This window comes from Capra hircus, chromosome 17 (genome assembly GCF_001704415.2).
Source record: "Capra hircus breed San Clemente chromosome 17, ASM170441v1, whole genome shotgun sequence".
NCBI lineage: Eukaryota > Metazoa > Chordata > Mammalia > Artiodactyla > Bovidae > Capra > Capra hircus.
Window position 1 is genome coordinate 31,034,845 of NC_030824.1, and position 18,574 is coordinate 31,053,418.

An 18,574-nucleotide genomic window follows, 5' to 3' on the forward strand; every position below is an offset into this window, starting at 1 on the left:
TCCTAACTATTGACATCGGGGTGTTAACCTCTTGCCAGGCACTGTGCTGAGTATGTTCCTTGTGTTCTTTATAACTCACAACAAGAATGATACCTAGAGAGTCTTTTTTTTTTTTTTTTTGCAGAAGAAAAGTTGAGATTTTTATTGTAATTACATGGAAATTATTTTTATCAGTCTGATAAATTTATGATATAGAATCTTTATGATTCAGTCTTTATGATATTGAATCTTTCAATTCACAAACATGATATATCTCTCCACTTGTTTACATCCTGTTTCAATGGTTTTATCATTTTTCTCCATGTGTAGGACAACTTTCTTTTTATTGACATATAGTTGATTTATAAGGTTGTACCAGAACATCTTTTTTAAAGATCTATTCCTACATACTTAATATTTGCTGATGATATTGTAAGTAGTATCCTGTTTTGCTGCATTTTCTGTTTGTTTCTGGTATGTAAAAATAAAATTGATTTTTACACCTGGATTTTGTGTCCTGTTGACTACCAAATTCACTTATACTTTGAGGTATTCTAGGTAGACAAACATATTAGCAAATAATGATAGTTTTACTTCTTCTATTTCAATCTTTACACATTTTATACTTTTTTTTCCTTACTTCCATGGTTAAGACCTCCAGGACAAAGCTGAATGAAAAAAAATCAGGATTTGGGGCATCCATGTCTTGTTTCTGGTCTTAAAGAGAAATGTTTCACTGCTTTATCAACTATCACTATTGTAATCGCCTTTTTTGTAGATTATCTATATCAGATTAGGAAATTCCCTTTTATTCCTAACTTAAGCTAAAAGTGTTTTCATTTTTTGGGTTTAGTATGTAAGTCAGAGAAGGCGATGGCACCCCAATCCAGTACTCTTGCCTGGAAAATCCTATGGAAGGAAGAGCCTGGTAGGCTGCAGTCCATGGGGTCTTGAAGAATCGGACACAACTGAGAGACTTCACTTTCACCTTTCACTTTCATGCATTGGAGAAGGAAATGGCAACCCACTCCAGTATTCTTCCCTGGAGAATCCCAGGGACAGGGGAGCCTGGTGGGCTGCCGCCTATGGGGTCGCACAGAGTCGGACACGACTGAAGCGATTTAGCAGTAGCAGTAGCAGGAAAACATTATGTTGGGAAGTTAAGAATCATTCCAGACCTAGAGCCTGGCTGTGTGGCAGACACTGTGCCCAGCAGTTGGCAGATATTTCTTCATGACAGCCCAGTAAGGCAAACGCTCGGGTCCATGATGAAGAGACACAGCGCTCTTGAGGAACTGGCCCAAGATCTCCCACAGCTAGGAGGTGGCAGGGGTGGGATAGGAATTCAAGTGGTCTCAGGAAGTGAACACCTGAACACCACATGGAGCAGAGGAGGCTCGGAGACCCAGGGAGGTGAACTCAGAGCCCAGGGTCACAGAGCTGAACCTGACCAGAGGCAGGAGTGGAACCCACGCTGTCTGACCCCAAAGCCTGAGCTCCCAGCTGCTCTCGGGTACTGCTGAAGGTTGGTCCAGAAAAAGGCTTTAACTTTGTTAACCATTCTGTATAATACTGTGAGCTTCCCAGGTGGCTCAGTGGTAAAGAATCTGCCTGCCAAAGCAGAAGATGCAGGTTTGATCCCTGGATTGGGAAGATCCGCTGGAAGAGGAAATGGCAACCCAATCCAGTATTCTTGCCCGGATAATTCTATGCACAGAGAAGCCTGGAGGGCCACCGCTCGTGGGGTCTCAGAGCCAGATGACTGAGCAAGCATGCGCATGAGGTTGCAGTAACTGCCTCAGGAATTAAGGCAATTGATATATATCCAATTTGTTGCTGCGTCATTGATACATATTCAATTTCCAGGCAAAGGCCTGGCAGGGAAAAAGTCTGAATCCTCAGATTTTGCTTCTAAAATCACCTGTGCTCTCTCCTGTTTCAGAGGAGACTGGCTGTGCTCACGCCTGCATCCGCATCACCGAAGGGAGGTAAGGCAGGCTTTCTCAGAGCCCTCCTGCTACCCGCCCTGGATGGCCTGACTTAGGGGCACGATCCGCACAGTGGGTTTTGAATCTCTGGGGCTGGTTTCTAGGTTTGTGGATGACGTCCAGCACAGACTGCTGCTTTACCACCACCCACTCACCGAGCCGCTCAAGAGCGGAGGAATGTGTGTGAATGTCACCGCATAGACGGGAATCTGGATGTGTGCCAAAGCCAAGTGCAAATGCTTTTGCATTGCCTCCGGCTTCCTTCTCTTCACACCCCTCCTCTCATGTATTCAAGGGACTTAAAGAGGGTGATGGCAGCCAAGTACTTTTATCCACACAGTCATTTTTATGCACAAACTCCAATCCCTTTGCTTCTCAAGGACAAGTCCAGGACACAACGTTTCCTATGGAAGCAAACTCAGAAAGCATTTAAATCAGAAAACTGCAGGGAGGGCAAGTGAAAGCTGTTATCATTTACTATATTGATGGTGAAACAGAAGCCCTACAAATATAATGATTTTTTTCCAATTCCTAGATCAATACATTTGATGTGAAAAAGTTTAATGTGAAGAAGTCTTGGAGACATATTTAATATTATGGATACCAAACAGCTATCACTCAGAGATTTTTTGTTTTTGTTTTTTGATGGTTCCTGGTGTTTATTTGAAAGCAAGTCTTTTTTTGAAAATCTGACATATAGATTTTTCAATACATGATGGAGCATTTTGCTAGTAACAGTCCTTATGACATTATACCCAAGGCTAGAAATCACAGTGAGGTACTTAAAACTTTTTCTGTTTACTTGATTTTGACTGTATTGTTATCTGCTTCAATTAATTTTAATAATAAATTAGTTGTAAAATTAGTCTGGAAAAAATAAACTGACTATTCATTGGGAGAAAAAAAAAAAGCAAACAATGTTTGAGGAGGAGCATAAATTTAAGAGCAATACCTTGATGTGAAAGCCAGTCTGAAGCCTTGTTTTGTTGATAAAATCATACTCTGGTATTCCCCAGCCAATTTCACCAACATACTCAGGTTTATATTTAGCTGGCAAGCTTCTGTTCGAGGCAGGCCTCCATAAATATCTGAGATCTCCAGTTTTCTCTATTGCAGGATGCTTTTCTCCTATATAGGCAGTGTGCTGAGCAACTTGAGGGAGGTGATCTTTTACATAATCTGGGCCTTAAAACAGAAAGAAAAAAAAACCTGAAAACCTCCGCACTTTATTCTGAGATGCTTTGGTTATTCTAAACAGTGGAGATAATGCTAGCTAATGATTTTGTGCATTCACTAATGACTGTGTGCACTCACTATGTTCTAGGTGCTGCCGTAAGCTTTTTAGATATGTTAATTCAGTTGCTCCTTATAATAACCAAATGAAGTACGGGGTATTATTTTTCCCAGTTTATAGATGGGGAAAACAAGGCCCAGAAAGATTAGTTACTTGTCCAGAGTCACAGCTAACAAGCCCTTCACTCCTTGACAGGCTGTCACACAGATTGAGCTCTTAATCACCCCACTACACGGCTTTCTTTATAACCAATTTAATACAAACATGTTCTTTTTTTTTAAATTTTTATTTTATTGAAATATAGTTGATTCACTACATTGTTAATTTTTTCTACACAGCATGACCTTGTCATTTATCCATCCTATACATAAAGTAGTTTGTCTGCTAATCCCAAACCCTCAGTCCATCCTTCCCTGCTCCAAGTCAAGCCTGGCAACAACAGGTCTGTTCTCTAAGTCTGTGAGCTTGTTTCTGTCTCATAGGTGATGTCATTTGTATCATTTTTGATTGCACATATAAGCCATTACATATAATATTTGTCATTCTCTGACTCACTTCACTTAGGATGATAATCTCTAGGTCCACCCATGCTATTGCAAATGGCATTATTTCATTTTTTGTGGCTGAGTAATATTTCATTGTCTGTATGACCATCTCTGTTGATGGGCAGCAGGCTATTTCCATGTCTTGGCTGTTGTGAATAGCTGACACATTCTATACACTAAAACTTCTCACTTATACCACATTTGCAGGATGTTGGTCTTTAAACATTGGAATATTTTATCTAGAGAGATAAAATCCTGAAATGAGGATTAGAAAATTTCCCAAATGTATTAGAAGCCATGGGAAGATGGAGAAAATGGTCAGATTAAGAGGCCCAAAGGCAGGGGCATTAAATAAATATTGGTATTTTAAAAGAAAGACAATGAACAAAAAGGAATCAATGAATTGTGGAAGTGGGCAAAACAAGCAAACATAAGAGGAGATCTGGGAAAAGATCGCTTACATACAATTGGTGTTGAAAGTTGATGTAAATGTGTAAAGTGAAGCCAAGAACGGTCTGGTTAGAACAGACGATGAACTGCGCCCCAGGAAGGGTCTCAGAAGACCCAGAAGCAAAGTGGCTGAAGCACTGTCTGGGCAGATTGGAGAGAAAAAAGGAGCATCAGTCCTCTTACTGAGGGGAAGCCCAGACTTTGGAGACAGAGGGTTTGCTACGGTCTTGGTGTCACTTGGTGCCTTCTGGCCCCAGGGCCCCTCTGGTTTTGTCTTGGGTCATTGAGCTCAGGGTTTTCAGAGTACAAGTAGTTGGGAGTTTGACTAAGTGCTCTGATGGAGAGGTCAGTATGGTAACAAATCTGTTCCTAGAAAAATCCTCCAAGCTTTCCAAGGAAACTGAAAATGAGAGAAGTGGGACTTCCCTAGGGGTACATAAGAATCTGCCTGCCAACACAGGGGACGTGGGTTTGATCCCTGGTCCAGGAAGATCCCACATAACATTGAACAACTAAGCCAGTACATCACAACTACTGAGCCCGTAAACCTCAGCAAGAGAAACCACTGCAATGAGCGTCCCCACTCACCGCAACTAGAGAAAGCCCATGCTCAGCAATGAAGACCCAGTGCAGTCAAAAATAAATCAAAATAAATACCTTGATGCTGGGAAAGATTGAAGGTGGGAGGAGAAGGGGATGACAGCGGATGAGATGGGTGGATGGCATCACTGATGCAATGGACATGAGTTTGAGTAGGCTCCGGGAGGTAGTGATGGACAGGGAAGACTGGCGTGCTGCAATCCATGGGGTTGCAAAGAGTCAGACACAACTGAGCGACTGAACTGAACTGAGCTAAAATAATTTTAAATTTTTTTAAAAAGAAAACATGAGAAATAGCTCTCCAGACACAAGACCCGGGCAGATGATTCCCCAGCTTCCTAATCACCGTGCTCCCTGGGATACCTGCGTGTTGACTGGCTCGTTTCCTGTGATGAATCCATTATGACTGCAGGTTCTCACTCAGGCAAAAGGACTCTGTATAGAGTGGCCTGAGCATGAAAAACTGTTTTCTCTCCCAAGTTAACCAGTGCTTAGGGCTCACTTACAAAGCTCCTGCCATAAGCACATATTTGCAATCTCCTCCAAACAGGATGAAATTGTGACTGTTTTAGTCTTGCTGAAATTTCAGGGTATGCTTAGGCTGGTGTTTTCCCAAGTGTGAAAGTGAAAGTGTTAGTGTCTGACCATTTGTGACCTCATGGACTGTAGCCTACCAGGCTCCTTTGTCCCTGGGATTTCCCAGGCAAGAACACTGGAATGGATTGGAATTTCCTTCTCCAGGGGATCTTCTGGACCCAGAGATCGAACCCGGCTCTCCTGCATTGTAAGCAGATTCTTTATCATCTGAGCCACTAGGGTAGACCAGTGTTTTCTCAAACATTCCCCTAATGCTGCTCCCATGAGTGATATGATAATGCCTGGGTGGGGGCAGGGGTGCTCCACCATCAGGTACATTTGGGACAATGTCCATTTGCCTTTGAGAAATTCCCAGCCTACAAAAAGCATTTTAAAAGTTCTGAGAAATCCTGCACTAAATGAACCTGTTTGCAATTATGTAACCCAGCTTTTACCAAACTGATTTAAACGTGTATCTTTTTTTCCACTGGGTCACCTGTACACGTCCTGCAGATACCAGCAGAGTTGGGGAAATAATGATCCTCTTTGTAATGCTTCAGTTGCTGAAATTTTGTCGTCCCCTCACGCCACTGTCAATGTGAGAGCAGATGTCTGTAGTTCCTCCTCCTCACTCAGTGGACCGCAATACATTTTTTAAAAGAACACTTTCTTGACAGCTGAGTCTAAACACTTCTTTTTAGACAGAATCGTGGAAAGTGCATGTGCTTTGCAGGTCAAGCGTGGGGAAAGGGGCTCCCCAGAGAATCAAGCTTCTCTTTGGCTTTTCAGTCGAGCCACTGGACTTTCCTGACCGCCACCCCCCGCCATCTCCTGTGTGCTTTGGAAATAGCGTGATACAGTGTGCGTGGTACAGGAACTTCTGGGACAATTCTCCCAGGCTGTGGAGCCGACACAGGCACCCACCTTCACAGCAGAGCCAGCTGGTACAACCATCCTCAGTGAGCCAGATTCACAGCCGTCCCCTGGAGCCAGCCCAGTACTCACATAACCAAAAGATCTACCGTCACTGCTTAGCCAGCAATGCAGACATGAGGTTACCCTGATGGGCAGCTCCATAGGTGTCTGGCTGTGTGTGATTCATTATTCTGATCCTCATCCTCCAGAGCCAAGACTGTCTGCTGGATCCAATTCCCTGCCTAAAAGCAAAACTCCCAATCCCTGTCCAATCCACAGTCTCTCTATTTTTCCTTTGACAACTAAGATGTCTGTTCGACCACTGTTGCTATGTCCCTTGGGGAGTTCCTATTTGTTTATCATCCTATGGGAAGCTTTTTTGGATCATTCATTCTCTCCCCAAAACTCCACCCCTCATTTGCCAATCATGAAGCTGTCAGCTCCTGGGTTAATAAAATCGTCACGTGCCCATCTGTTTTGGAGGTCTCGTTCATACCTGAAGATCAGCTCCAGTGGATGACCGGCAGCTGTAATGTTTGAACAGAGCTGCCCAGCACTGATCCTCTGCCCAGAGGCTCACATCATGATGTGGGACGGAGATGTACTTCCTTTCACACCTGAGCCAACTTCATGGGTTCTCATTTCTTCATCTCCCTGCCCTGGAGAAACTATGATCTCAAGGGCAAAGGGTAGCTCCTTTCTCCCCTGTATATGCCCAACATGACCTGCTCATTAGTGTCTGAAATTCTAAAGTTACAGCTGAGGATGTAGTTTACAAGCCAAACTACTGTAGGGTCAAATCCTGACTTTGTCTTATGCTGGCTTTGTGACCCAGGGAATGTTATTCAGCCTCTGAATTTAGACTCATCTATAAAATGAGAAAAAATACACACACTCCTGTGTTTACAATAGCCAGGACAAAGACGAAAACTGGATGTCCATTGACAGATGAATGGAAAAAAAGATGTGGTACAAATATACAATGGAATACCACTCGGCCTTTAAAAGGAAGGAAACTGCCGTTTGCAGCAACATGAATAAACCTAGAGATTATCATACTAACTGAAGAAAGCAGACGAAGATAAATACCATACGATCTTACTTATAGTTGTCATCCAATTTAAAAGGGATACAAATGAATTTATTTACAAAGCAGAAATAGACTCACAGACATAGAAAAAAAAAAAACCTTATGGTTACCAAAAGAAAAAAGGGGGAGGAGGGATAAATTGAGTCTGGGACTGACAAATACATACCACTATATATAACATAGATAATCAACAGAGACCTAATGTATAGCACAGGGAACTATGTTCAATATCTTTCAAGAACATGTAATGGAAAAGAACCTGAAAACTATATATATATAGTTTATATATATATAAATATATAAACCTGAAAACTATATATATATATATAAATCATTATCTTGTACACATGAAGTAACACAGCATTAAAAATTAATTAATTTTAATTTTTAAAAATGATTAAAAAAATAGTGATGCCTGTCTGATGGCCTTGCTGGAGGGAGAGGAGATAATTTTGTTGAAAGACGTGTTTATCTGATGATCTGGCACATAATATACAGCAACATGACTATTTATGTCTCTTCCTCTCTCTTGTTTGTTCATTTCTCATTTTAATTTGATGCTTTGTCTTACCTGTTATATTTTTTAAAGTATATTTTAGGAACTTTCACTAATAATTTATGTCTTATTGTGAATAAACTTCAAAGCCTTTCCCGAGAGCTCTTCTAGTTCAGGGGTTGACAAACTTTTCCCACAAAAGGGCCAGAGAGGAAATATTTTTCACTTTGTGTTTGGGGCATACAGCCTCTGTCTCAACTCCACGGACACTATGTAAACAAATGGTCGTGGCTGGGATATAAATAAAATTTTATTTACAGACATTGCAATTTTAATTTCATGTAATTTTCACATCTTACAAGCTGCTATTCTTTTGCTTCCCCACTCCCCTACCCCCTACTATTTGAAAAAATAAAGAACATTCTTTGCTCGCAGGTGGCAGGACAAATTCGACCCAGAAGCCAGAGTCTGTCAGTCTCTGAAGATGAGGGACAGGAAGGAAGCAGATGCCATGGAGGCTGGAAAGAGCCCAGATCAGAAAATCTGACGGCTTCCCAACAAGTGTCGCCTGCTGCCAGCACCTGGAAAGGCCCTGGCTGTGGCGCGTGTCAGCAGAGAAAAAAAGTTCCATCCTGAGGCAGGTGTTTCTTTCTGATTTCTCTCCTGCGTTTGCAGTGTTTCGGTTAATTAATGAAGTAACTCATTCATTCACTTGCTCTCTCACTGACTTATGCATTCATTCATTCATTCAACAAATAATGACTGAACTATATGCCAGGCACTGTTCCCAGTGTTATGCAAAGAGCAGCGAACAAAGCCAAGACCTGCCTTCAAGGAGCGTCTCTTCTCACTGAGAGGCAGGTGATATTAATAAACCATCCTTCAGCATCTCTCAGCTGGCTTCTAACCTTCTAACTAGTCTCAGCTCTTATGTCTCCTAACAAACATGAAATGGTTTTCTCTGGGGCCTGTATCTTTTTCATCCAGATTTCTTAGGATGGCTGACTAGTGTCTTCATAAACTGGAGTCTTACTGTCCTTCACATTTTCTCATGATCAGAACTCATCTTTCAAGGCTTACTGTGAGTGCTGCCTTTTCTGGAAAACATCTCAAATCCTGCCAAGTCCAAATTAGACACTCAGCATGCTGCCTTCACAGTAGTTTCTTTTGATTTCATCTTTAAAAATACTGTATTAATTGGATCTACTCTATTTGTAAGCTCCTAGAGGGTAAAGGTTTTTATTTATCTTTGTAAACACTTAAAAACGTTTTAATTGAAATAGATTTGACATAAATCCTGTATACATTTAAGGTGTACAACATGTTGAGTCAATACATTTATATACTCTAATACGATCACCATTATAGTGATAATTAGCACGTCTATCATTTCCTTTTAGTGGATGGACTAAACTAATCAAAACTAGTCTCTTAGCAATTCTGATAATTCCATATTGTTGTCCATATTCGCTATGCTGTACATTAGATCTCTAGGCTTATTTGCTATTCTTTGAGTCTGTACCTTATTTTTCAGAGTTTGTCTCTTTAAACAGCATCTGTTTTATTGCACCAATTCCCAGCCCCTGGTAACCACAATGTTACTCAAGTGTGTGGCTTTTTTAGATTCCACACATAAGTGATATTATATAGCATTTTTCTTTCTCTGTCTGACTTATTTCACTAAGCATAATACCCACCAGGTGGCAAATGGAAAATGTCCTCTTTCTCATGCATATATCATTTATTTATTATATTTTTATACACATATATTTATTTATTATATGCATGCAATGGCAACCCACTCCAGTACTCTTGCCTGGAAAATCCCATGGACGGAGGAGCCTGGAAAGCTGCAGTCTATGGGGTCGCTGAGGGTTGGACACGACTGAGCGACTTCACTTTCACTTTCCACTTTCCTGCATTGGAGAAGGAAATGGCAGCCCACTCCAGTGTTCTTGCCTGGAGAACCCCAGGGACAGGGGAGCCTGGTGGGCTGCCATCTGTGGGGCCGCACAGAGTTGGACACGACCAAAGTGACTTAGCAGCAGCAATCTCTATAAAAGTCTTAATGACCAACACAGTGCTTGGAACATGTAGGTCCTCAAGAAACATGTGTTGAATGCTGAAGGAAATTGTTTATTGAATAAAGGAATTAAAGAATTCCACCAAAGGGCTTCCCTGGTGGCTCAGTGGTAAAGAATCTGCCTGCCAATGCAAGAACACAGGTTTGATCCCTGGTCCAGGAAGATCCCATATGCCGTGGAGCAACTAAGCCTGGGTACCACAACTTCTAAGCCTGTGCCCTCAAGCCCGGGAACTGCAACTGCTGAGCTTACCCAGCACAACTACTGAAGCTCACACAACCCAGAACTTGTGCTCCACAACAAGAGAAGCCAGCACAGTGAGAAACCCGCACACTGCAACTAAAGAGTAGCCCCCACTCTCGAAAACTAGAGAAAGCCCACACAAAGCAATGACGAGCCAGCACACTCAAAAATAAATAAATTATATTAAAAAAAAGGAATTCCAGCATAAGATGGCAAGTATATAAAGTCATGCTGAGGGAAAAGCAAGCAATTCTCTAATTTTCAGAACTCCCTTAGACCCTCCTAGTCTGGACTTCATGATACAACAGTTTAGGGTGAGGTCAGAGAAAGAATTGCTTTTCACAACACTTATTCTGAGTAGCTGGAACAGAGAACGGTAGATGCTCACAGGAATATCACTTTATCCCATCATATGGCCTCATGAGGCTAATTCCCCACCTCAGTGACCAAAATGAAACACACCAAGGAAATAAATCAAAAGGTACTGAGTGGAACATGGAACTGTTTTAATACATACATTTGAAAATATGTTGACGATATGGGCATAAACAGGCCACTGCAAATGCACCATGCAGAACAGCAGGACTTGTTGGGGGAATCATACCAAGACAGAGGTCAGAGGGCAAGATGCGAATACTAAACTCTAAGGGACACCTGTCACACATAGGCACATGGGGAAAGGAGAAGAGACAATAATGGAGATTAATTGTTGTAACTGCTAATGTACACAGGATTCTCCATTTCCAACTATTAGCACAGGAGGGACTCACGGACTGGAACATTTTAAAAAGCACATTTCAATCAAATTCATGCAATTATTCAATAGATCTAACCACTGAGTGAACTGAAAGACTCAATTTGTCAATATGTATTTGGAAGATGGCAGAGGGGAAGACTCTGAGCTTACCTCCTTCCATGGCACAACCAAAATTACAACTATTTAAAGACCAACTGTTGATGCAAAAATCCAGAAGACAAGCAGAAAAGATCATCTACAACTAGATATATAAAGAAGGAATCATAATCAGATGTACACAAGGGAAGGAGACACAGTATCCCCAGGGGGGTGATCAATAGATGGGAGAATAGTCCTGAATGGACTGGGGTAACATACAGTCTAAAGAGACCATGTTCTCCTTCAGAAAGTATTGTCTGCTCTCAGGACAGATTTCATTATTCTCTGAAACTGTAAAGTACAGCTTGATCCATGTTTCATGTGTGAGCTCAGGCTTCTCAGCTGTTTTAGGAGCTTCCTGTCTCTCTGCTTATCAAGTGGCCCCAAGTTAGTTCCCTTAGAGACTCCAACTGTCTTCTACTTGCTTTGAAACTTCCATAGCATTCTAGGCAGTATGGTGCACTAAGCGAAAGCTTGGTGATGTTTGTTAAAAGAACAGCTACTTTATCATGAACTTGCTGATGTAATCTAAAAGTATATAATTCCGTGTTTTCCCTGGTGAGATGGAGGAGCCTGGTAGGCTGCAGTCCATGGGGTCGCTAAGAGTCGGACATGACTGAGCGACTTCACTTTCACTTTTCACTTTCATGCATTGGAGAAGGAAATGGCAACCCACTCCAGTGTTCTTGCCTGGAGAATCCCAGGGATGGAGGAGCCTGGTGGGCTGCCATCTCTGGGGTCACACAGAGTCGGACACGACTGAAGTGACTTAGCAGCAGCAGCAGCAGCACAGAAAGAAGGTAACATCAAAACTTCTGTAAACATCTCGGGGCTTTCACTTAGAAAATAAAACAGACACACTCATCTTGACAAAACTGCAACCAGATGATTCTCCACGTTTATCTCGTGTGAAGAGAAAATCTAAGTAGACAATAAATAGGTTTTATTTTGTTTGGTTTTGACTTGGAATTTTCTCGTATAAATGTGCACAAAATGGTCAATCTATGATAAGTAACTCTTCGCCATTCATGAAGACAGGCTCAAGATGTTCCCATGAGAAAAGATAGTAACAAGACATATGTATTTAGAACTAATTTTAAAGACCCACCGGAAAACTGCACTGCAAGTAACAGGAAATTTATTGCAAATGAATTAAATAATAAGGGAAATTATTGTGTCATATAGTAAGATCTTCTGAGGTTTAAAGAATCCAGACTTGCTTAATGCTGTAGCCCAGTATTGTTTTCAGAAGAACAGGCTTTACCTAGATCTGTGCTCTGCAGTCCCCAGGGGACCAGGCTGCCTTCAGGCAAGCTCCCCTTGAGGCTCCAGGGAAGCTGTCACAGCTGAAGGTATCATAATACCCAAGGAGCGGGGGGCGGTGCTTCACCACTGGAGAAGCCCTTCCTCGAAAACCCAGGTGAATTATTCTCTCATTTTATTGGTGGGAATTGAGTCATTTATCTCTTCCTAAAACCAAGCCCTGGCAAGAGGACTGGATTTCAGTGACTGGCATGGATGAATCAGGGCTTTACTCCGAGTCATATGAGGCCAAATTATGTGACCAAACAAAACGGCGGCTCCCTGGAAAGGAGGAACGTGGGAGCCCTCTGACTTGTCTGCTACGGAGATTTGAGAAGCTCGTCACAGGAAAAAAGGGAAAACACACCCAATGCAAATTATTTTTTTATACTGCTTTGCAATCCACTTTTTTCAATTTTATTTATTTGCTGCAAGTGTGCTTTCTCTAGTTGCTGCAAGTAGGGGCTACTCTCCAGTTGTGGTGAGCAGGCTTCTCACTGTGGTGGCTGAACCTTCTCACAGGTTCAGCAGTTCAGATGTATGGGTTTAGCTGCCCCTAGGCGTGGTAACTTCCCAGGCCTGAGACAGAACCCGTGTCCCCTGCATTGGCAGAGGAACTCTTAACCACTGGACCATGAAAATGAAGTCGCTCAGTCGTGTCTGACTCTTTGTGACCTCATGGACTGTAGCCTACCAGGCTTCTCAGTCCATGGGATTTTCCAGGCAAGAGTACTGGAGTGGGGTGCCATTCCCTTCTCCAGGGGATCTTCCCGACCTAGGGATTGAACCCAGGTCTCCTGCATTGTAGGCAGACGCTTTACCCTCTGAGCCACCAGGGAAGCCCTAAAATCTACTTTTATAACACATAGCATTATTTGAAGTGGCTACTTTACCGTCTGGTTCTTGATCACATGAATTATAATTCATTTAGTGTTTACGCTCTCATGCTTGAAGAGATGACTTAACGCTGAAACAGAAAGGTAGAGGCAAGACAGGGGTCCCAGATGAACTCATCTTCACACAGTGCAAGGGAGAGAGGGCGGTGCTCCTCTCAGACCTTCTGAGCTAGAGCAGAGCTGGGCAAACTGTCCTAGGAGAGGCTGCAAAGGAAACGGTTCAGGCTCTGGGGCTTTGCCACGTCTGTCACCGCCTCAGCCCTGACTCTGCAGCACAAACCATAGACAGTATGTAGATGAAAGTGTATCTGTATACCAGTGAAACTTGACCTATGAACACTAAAATTGGAATTTTACATAATTTCACATGTTACAAATTATTCTTTGAATTTTTTAAACCACTTAGGAAGTCAAAACCATTTTCAGCTGTAGTTAAACCAGGGGTTGAACAAGATTTGGTCGACAGGGCACAGTTGAAGACCCCTGATCTGGAGGGGGTCTCATGTGTGTCTTTTATCTGACACTTTCTCCATGCATCGTTTAGACAGAAAGCTTCTCTATTTGCTAGAATCAAATTGTTGGTTACATTGCTGCAAAAATAAACATTTTATTGAAATGACTCAGTTCAGTTCAGTCGCTCAGTCGTGTCCGACTCTTTGCAACCCCATGAATCACAGCACGCCAGGCCTCCCTGTCCATCACCAACTCCCGGAGTTCACTCAGACTCAGTCCATTGAGTCAGTGATGCCATCCAGCCATCTCATCCTCTGTCGTCCCCTTCTCCTCCTGCCCCCAGTCCCTCCCAGCATCAGAGTCTTTTCCAATGAGTCAACTCTTCGCATGAGGTGGCCAAAGTACTGGAGTTTCAGCTTTAGCATCATTCCTTCCAAAGAAATCCCAGGGCTGATCTCCTTCAGAATGGACTAGTTGGATCTCCTTAAAGTCCAAGGGACTCTCAAGAGTCTTCTCCAACACCACAGTTCAAACGCATCAATTCTTCGGCGCTCAGCTTTCCTCACAGTCCAACTCTCACATCCATACATGACTACTGGAAAAACCATAGCCTTGACTAGACGAACCTTTGTTGGCAAAGCAATGTCTCTGCTTTTCAACATGCTGTCTAAGTTGGTCATAACTTTCCTTCCAAGGAGTAAGCGTCTTTTAATTTCATGGCTGCAGTCACCATCTGCGGTGATTTTGGAGCCCCCCAAAATAAGGTTACTTTTCAAAAAAATAATCAAAATGTTTATTTATTTGGCTGAGTTGGGTCTTATTTGCAGCATGCGGGATCTTCAATCTTTGTTGCAGCATTCTGGATGTTTAGTTGCAGCATGCAGGATCTAGTTCCCTGACCAGGGATTGAACCCGGGCCTCCCCCACCTTCATTGGGACCTCAGAGTCTTAGCCACTGAATCACTAGGGAAGTCCAAAAGTCCAAAAGAGGCTATTTTTTATTTGTACAAAAGGTCCCAGAAGAGAGTATTGCTTTATTCTACTTTGGCCCCATCTCATTTCTGACTCTGTGATTGCTGATATTATTAAGAGTTGCATAAGTGACCAGTCAGGAGATGTAAATATAGTTAACCTGTCAGTGCAGATAAAAACCTAGAAAAGTAGGTGGGATGATAAATGATATAGATAGACTGGAAATAATAACACGAGTAAGAATGGCACTGGTTTTACCCACCCCTGGAAGAGCTGAACGGACACACATTGCTCTCTGTTCATGCTGAGTAATGATGGTAATTACTGCCTAATCCAAAGAGAAGAGCTTAACTAACACAGGGCTGGGTAGAAACAGCTGCTATGGGTTGTAAAACATACCATTGACTTAATACCGGGTTTGCTTCCCAAAGAGAAAGAAAAGAAACTTACCACTTTAAATGTAGGCATTGATAGCAAAGTACATCAAAATTACAGAGGAATTAGAATGCAATTTATGAAATTAACACTTTTTAGCCTCAATGAAATATGACCATTCCTTCTCTATCCCCCAGGTAAACAGGACATCGGGAAAGGGTTGTTTATTTCTAGATGGCCATAAGTGACTCCAGTTTAGACCAGGGCAATTTGGACTAGAAAGTGGTATTTCTCCACCTTGTGAATTATATAATAAATGTGTAAAGATAACTTTAAGAGGACTTGCCTGGCAATCCAGTGATTAAAACTCAGTATTTCCAGTGCCTCCACTGCAGGTGCGTGGGTTCGATCCCTCGCTGGGGAGCTAAGATCCCACGTGGCCCATATTGGATGGCCAAATAAATAAATACGCACGGCTTTAAAATGACCAAAAGTAGGTTGCAAGAAAAACTTGTGAGCCCCCTATTGGGATTATTGAGAAATGTTTGATTATAAAAAGCAGGTAAGCAGTAATCAACAGATTGATACTCTGTACATTTTTGTATCTTTTTTAAATTCATTTTTTATCAGAGTTGATTTACAACGTTGTGTTGATTTCTGCTGTACAGCCAAGTGACTCATTTATATATATGTACATTCTTTTTCATATTCTTTTCCATTTTCTTCTATCCCAGGATATTGAATACAGTTCTCTGTGCTATACAGTAGGAACTGGTTGTTTGTCCATTTGATACATTTAAAAAAAAATCTTTTTTTGGCCCTGCCCAACCAGGGATCAAACCCACCCCCCTGCAATGCTAGCATGGAATATTAACCACTGGACTACCAGTCTCCCGGTATCCTTTTATTACACCTTTACACTTTTCTCCTCAGCCAGCCAGGGGACTGCTTGTGTTCCCAGCTACTAGTCAAGGGGTTTGAAATGAAACAAGTCCTCGTTTATTCCAAGAACAAATTCACAATACTGAGGCATTTTGCTTTAAAATGAGTTTGTAGCATATGGCAAAAGTGACACTGCTCTCATCTCTGGGTCCAGCCCTTAGAACTGGCATCTGCCACTTCTTGCCTCTTGAGACGCTCACCTCGGAAGCCCTGGTCCCCACTTAAGAAGTTCAAGGCTGGCATGTTGTGAGGAAGTCCAGGCCACACAGGGAGACCAGGGGCAGCCTTGGTCTGAGGGCCCCAGAGGGGTCTAAGTAGACAACGTCAACCACTGACCTGTGAATGATGATGCCTCAAGAGGATTCTTGCCCATAGACTGAATCCTCCTAGGTGAGACTCTAGATATCACGCAGAGACCAGCCACCCTGCTGTGCCCTTTCCCAATTTCTGACCCAAAGAATCTGTAATCTGTGAACGTGATAAACGATTGTTTTAAGTAAAAATAAATAAATGGGTTTGCGAACAGGTGAAATATCAGACTTCACACATGAGAGCAGAGATTATACATTATAAACTAATTTAAAGTTTCTTGTCAGTCCATTTCTGAATGTCCATACTTTGGGGGTCTATTTTTCCCTCCTTGTGAGCAAACATTTTCTTCTTGAATCAGCTTGGAAGAGCAAGCAGAGCCTTTGAACTAGGGGAAATGGCATTGGGACTTTGGTCCTGGTGTGGCTGCCGATGCTGGGAGGACCTGGGAAAGTCATCACATCCTCCTTGGTTAATCCAGTTTCTTGTTTTTAGCAACTTTATCGAAGTGTAACTGACATACAATAAACTGCATCCTAAGTTTTTTAAATTTATTTTTTAATTGCAGGATAATTGCTTTACAATGTTTTGTTAGCTTCTGCTGTACAACAAAGTGAGTCAGCGGTATGTAGACATACATCCCTTCCCTCCCGTCCCTCCTTCTCCTCCCTCCATCCCACCCCTCCACAAATGTGTACATACATGAACCAGGGGTCAGATAAATACAGAACATCCAGTTAAATGTGAATTTCAGATAAACAATAAATAATTTTTTGTACAACTATATTCCAAACATTGTATGGTACATAATTATACTAAAAATATTCTTTATCTGAAATTCAAATTTAGCTGGGTGCCTTGTATTTTCACTTGATAAATCTGGCAACCCTACCCATGAACTATCAGCACAATCAAAATAAAAATCATATCCCATCACCTCCAAATTTCGTCACACCACTTTATAAATCCTCTCTTGTTCCCACTCCCTACCCTTTCCCATACCAAGGCAACCACATATCTGCATTCAATTATTATAAATTAATTGCATTTTCTACAAGCTTATATAAATGGCATCATATAGCATGCACTCTCTTTTGTCTGGCTACTGACACTAAGCATAATTATTTTGAGATCACTCATATACCAATAGGTTATCTCTTTTTCTTGATAAATAGTATCTTGTTGTATGAATATGCAACACTTAGTGTATTCATTTTCCTGGTGATGGACTGTGGGGTTGTTTTCAGTTTGGGGCTGTTACAAATAAAGCTGCTGTGAACACCTGTGTACAGACTGTTGTGTGGACATATGCTTTCATTTCTCTTAGGTAAAACCTGGGAGTGAAATGGTTGGGTCATACGGTAGGTGTATAAACCTAAAATACTGTCAAATTGATCCCCAAAGTGGTCATTTGTTTTATATTCTCACCAGCAGTATTCTACTGAACACTGCAGTGTTCTCTGCATCCACACCAAAACACAGTAGAGTCTGTCTTAATGTTTTGCTCTTCTAAAAAGTGGGTGATGCTATCTAATTGCAATTTTGGTCTGCGCCTCTGCAACAACTAAGAATATTGAGCATTTTGTGCTGATTTGCCATCTGTATGTCTTCTCTGATAAAGGGTCCAAGTCTTTTGCCCTTTGTGTGTGTGTGTGTTGTTTCCTTATGGAGAGTTTTGAGAGTTATTTCTGGCTACAAGTCTTTTATCAATATGTATTTTGCAAATATTTTCTTCTAGTCTGTCATTCTATTTTTATCCTCCTAACAGTGTCTTAAGGAGAATAGAAGTTTTAACTTTGATAAAGACCAATTTATAAATTGACCCTTTTATGGATCATCTTTAAGATGTTGAGTCTAAAAAGTTATTTACCTAACCCAAGGTCACAAAGGTTTATGCTTATGTTTTCTTTAGAAGTTTTATGGTTTGGGGTTTTTCATTTAGGTTTATGATCCATTTCAAGTCATTTTTTGTATATGTCAGCAATTCTCTGGCAGTCCAGCAATTAGAACTCTGCACTTCCACTGAAGGGGGGCCCAAGTTTGATCCCTGGTAAGGGAACTAGGATCCCACAAGTTTCATGGTTTAAAAAAAAAGTGTATATGATGAGAGACATGCATTGAAGTTCAACTTTTTTGTGTGTGGCTATTCAATTGTTGTAGCAACACTTGT

At 41.7% G+C, this 18,574-nt stretch overlaps 1 protein-coding gene across 1 annotated transcript in view; it reads right to left on the reverse strand.

The window, feature by feature from the left end:
• Positions 1-18,574, reverse strand: part of C17H4orf45 (chromosome 17 C4orf45 homolog) — a 135,612-nt gene that overhangs the window by 80,726 nt on the left and 36,312 nt on the right. Inside the window, exon 2 of the mRNA XM_018061490.1 lies at positions 2,920-3,152. Within this exon, the coding sequence (XP_017916979.1) occupies positions 2,920-3,152 (233 nt within the window). The remainder of the gene's footprint in view (positions 1-2,919; positions 3,153-18,574) is intronic.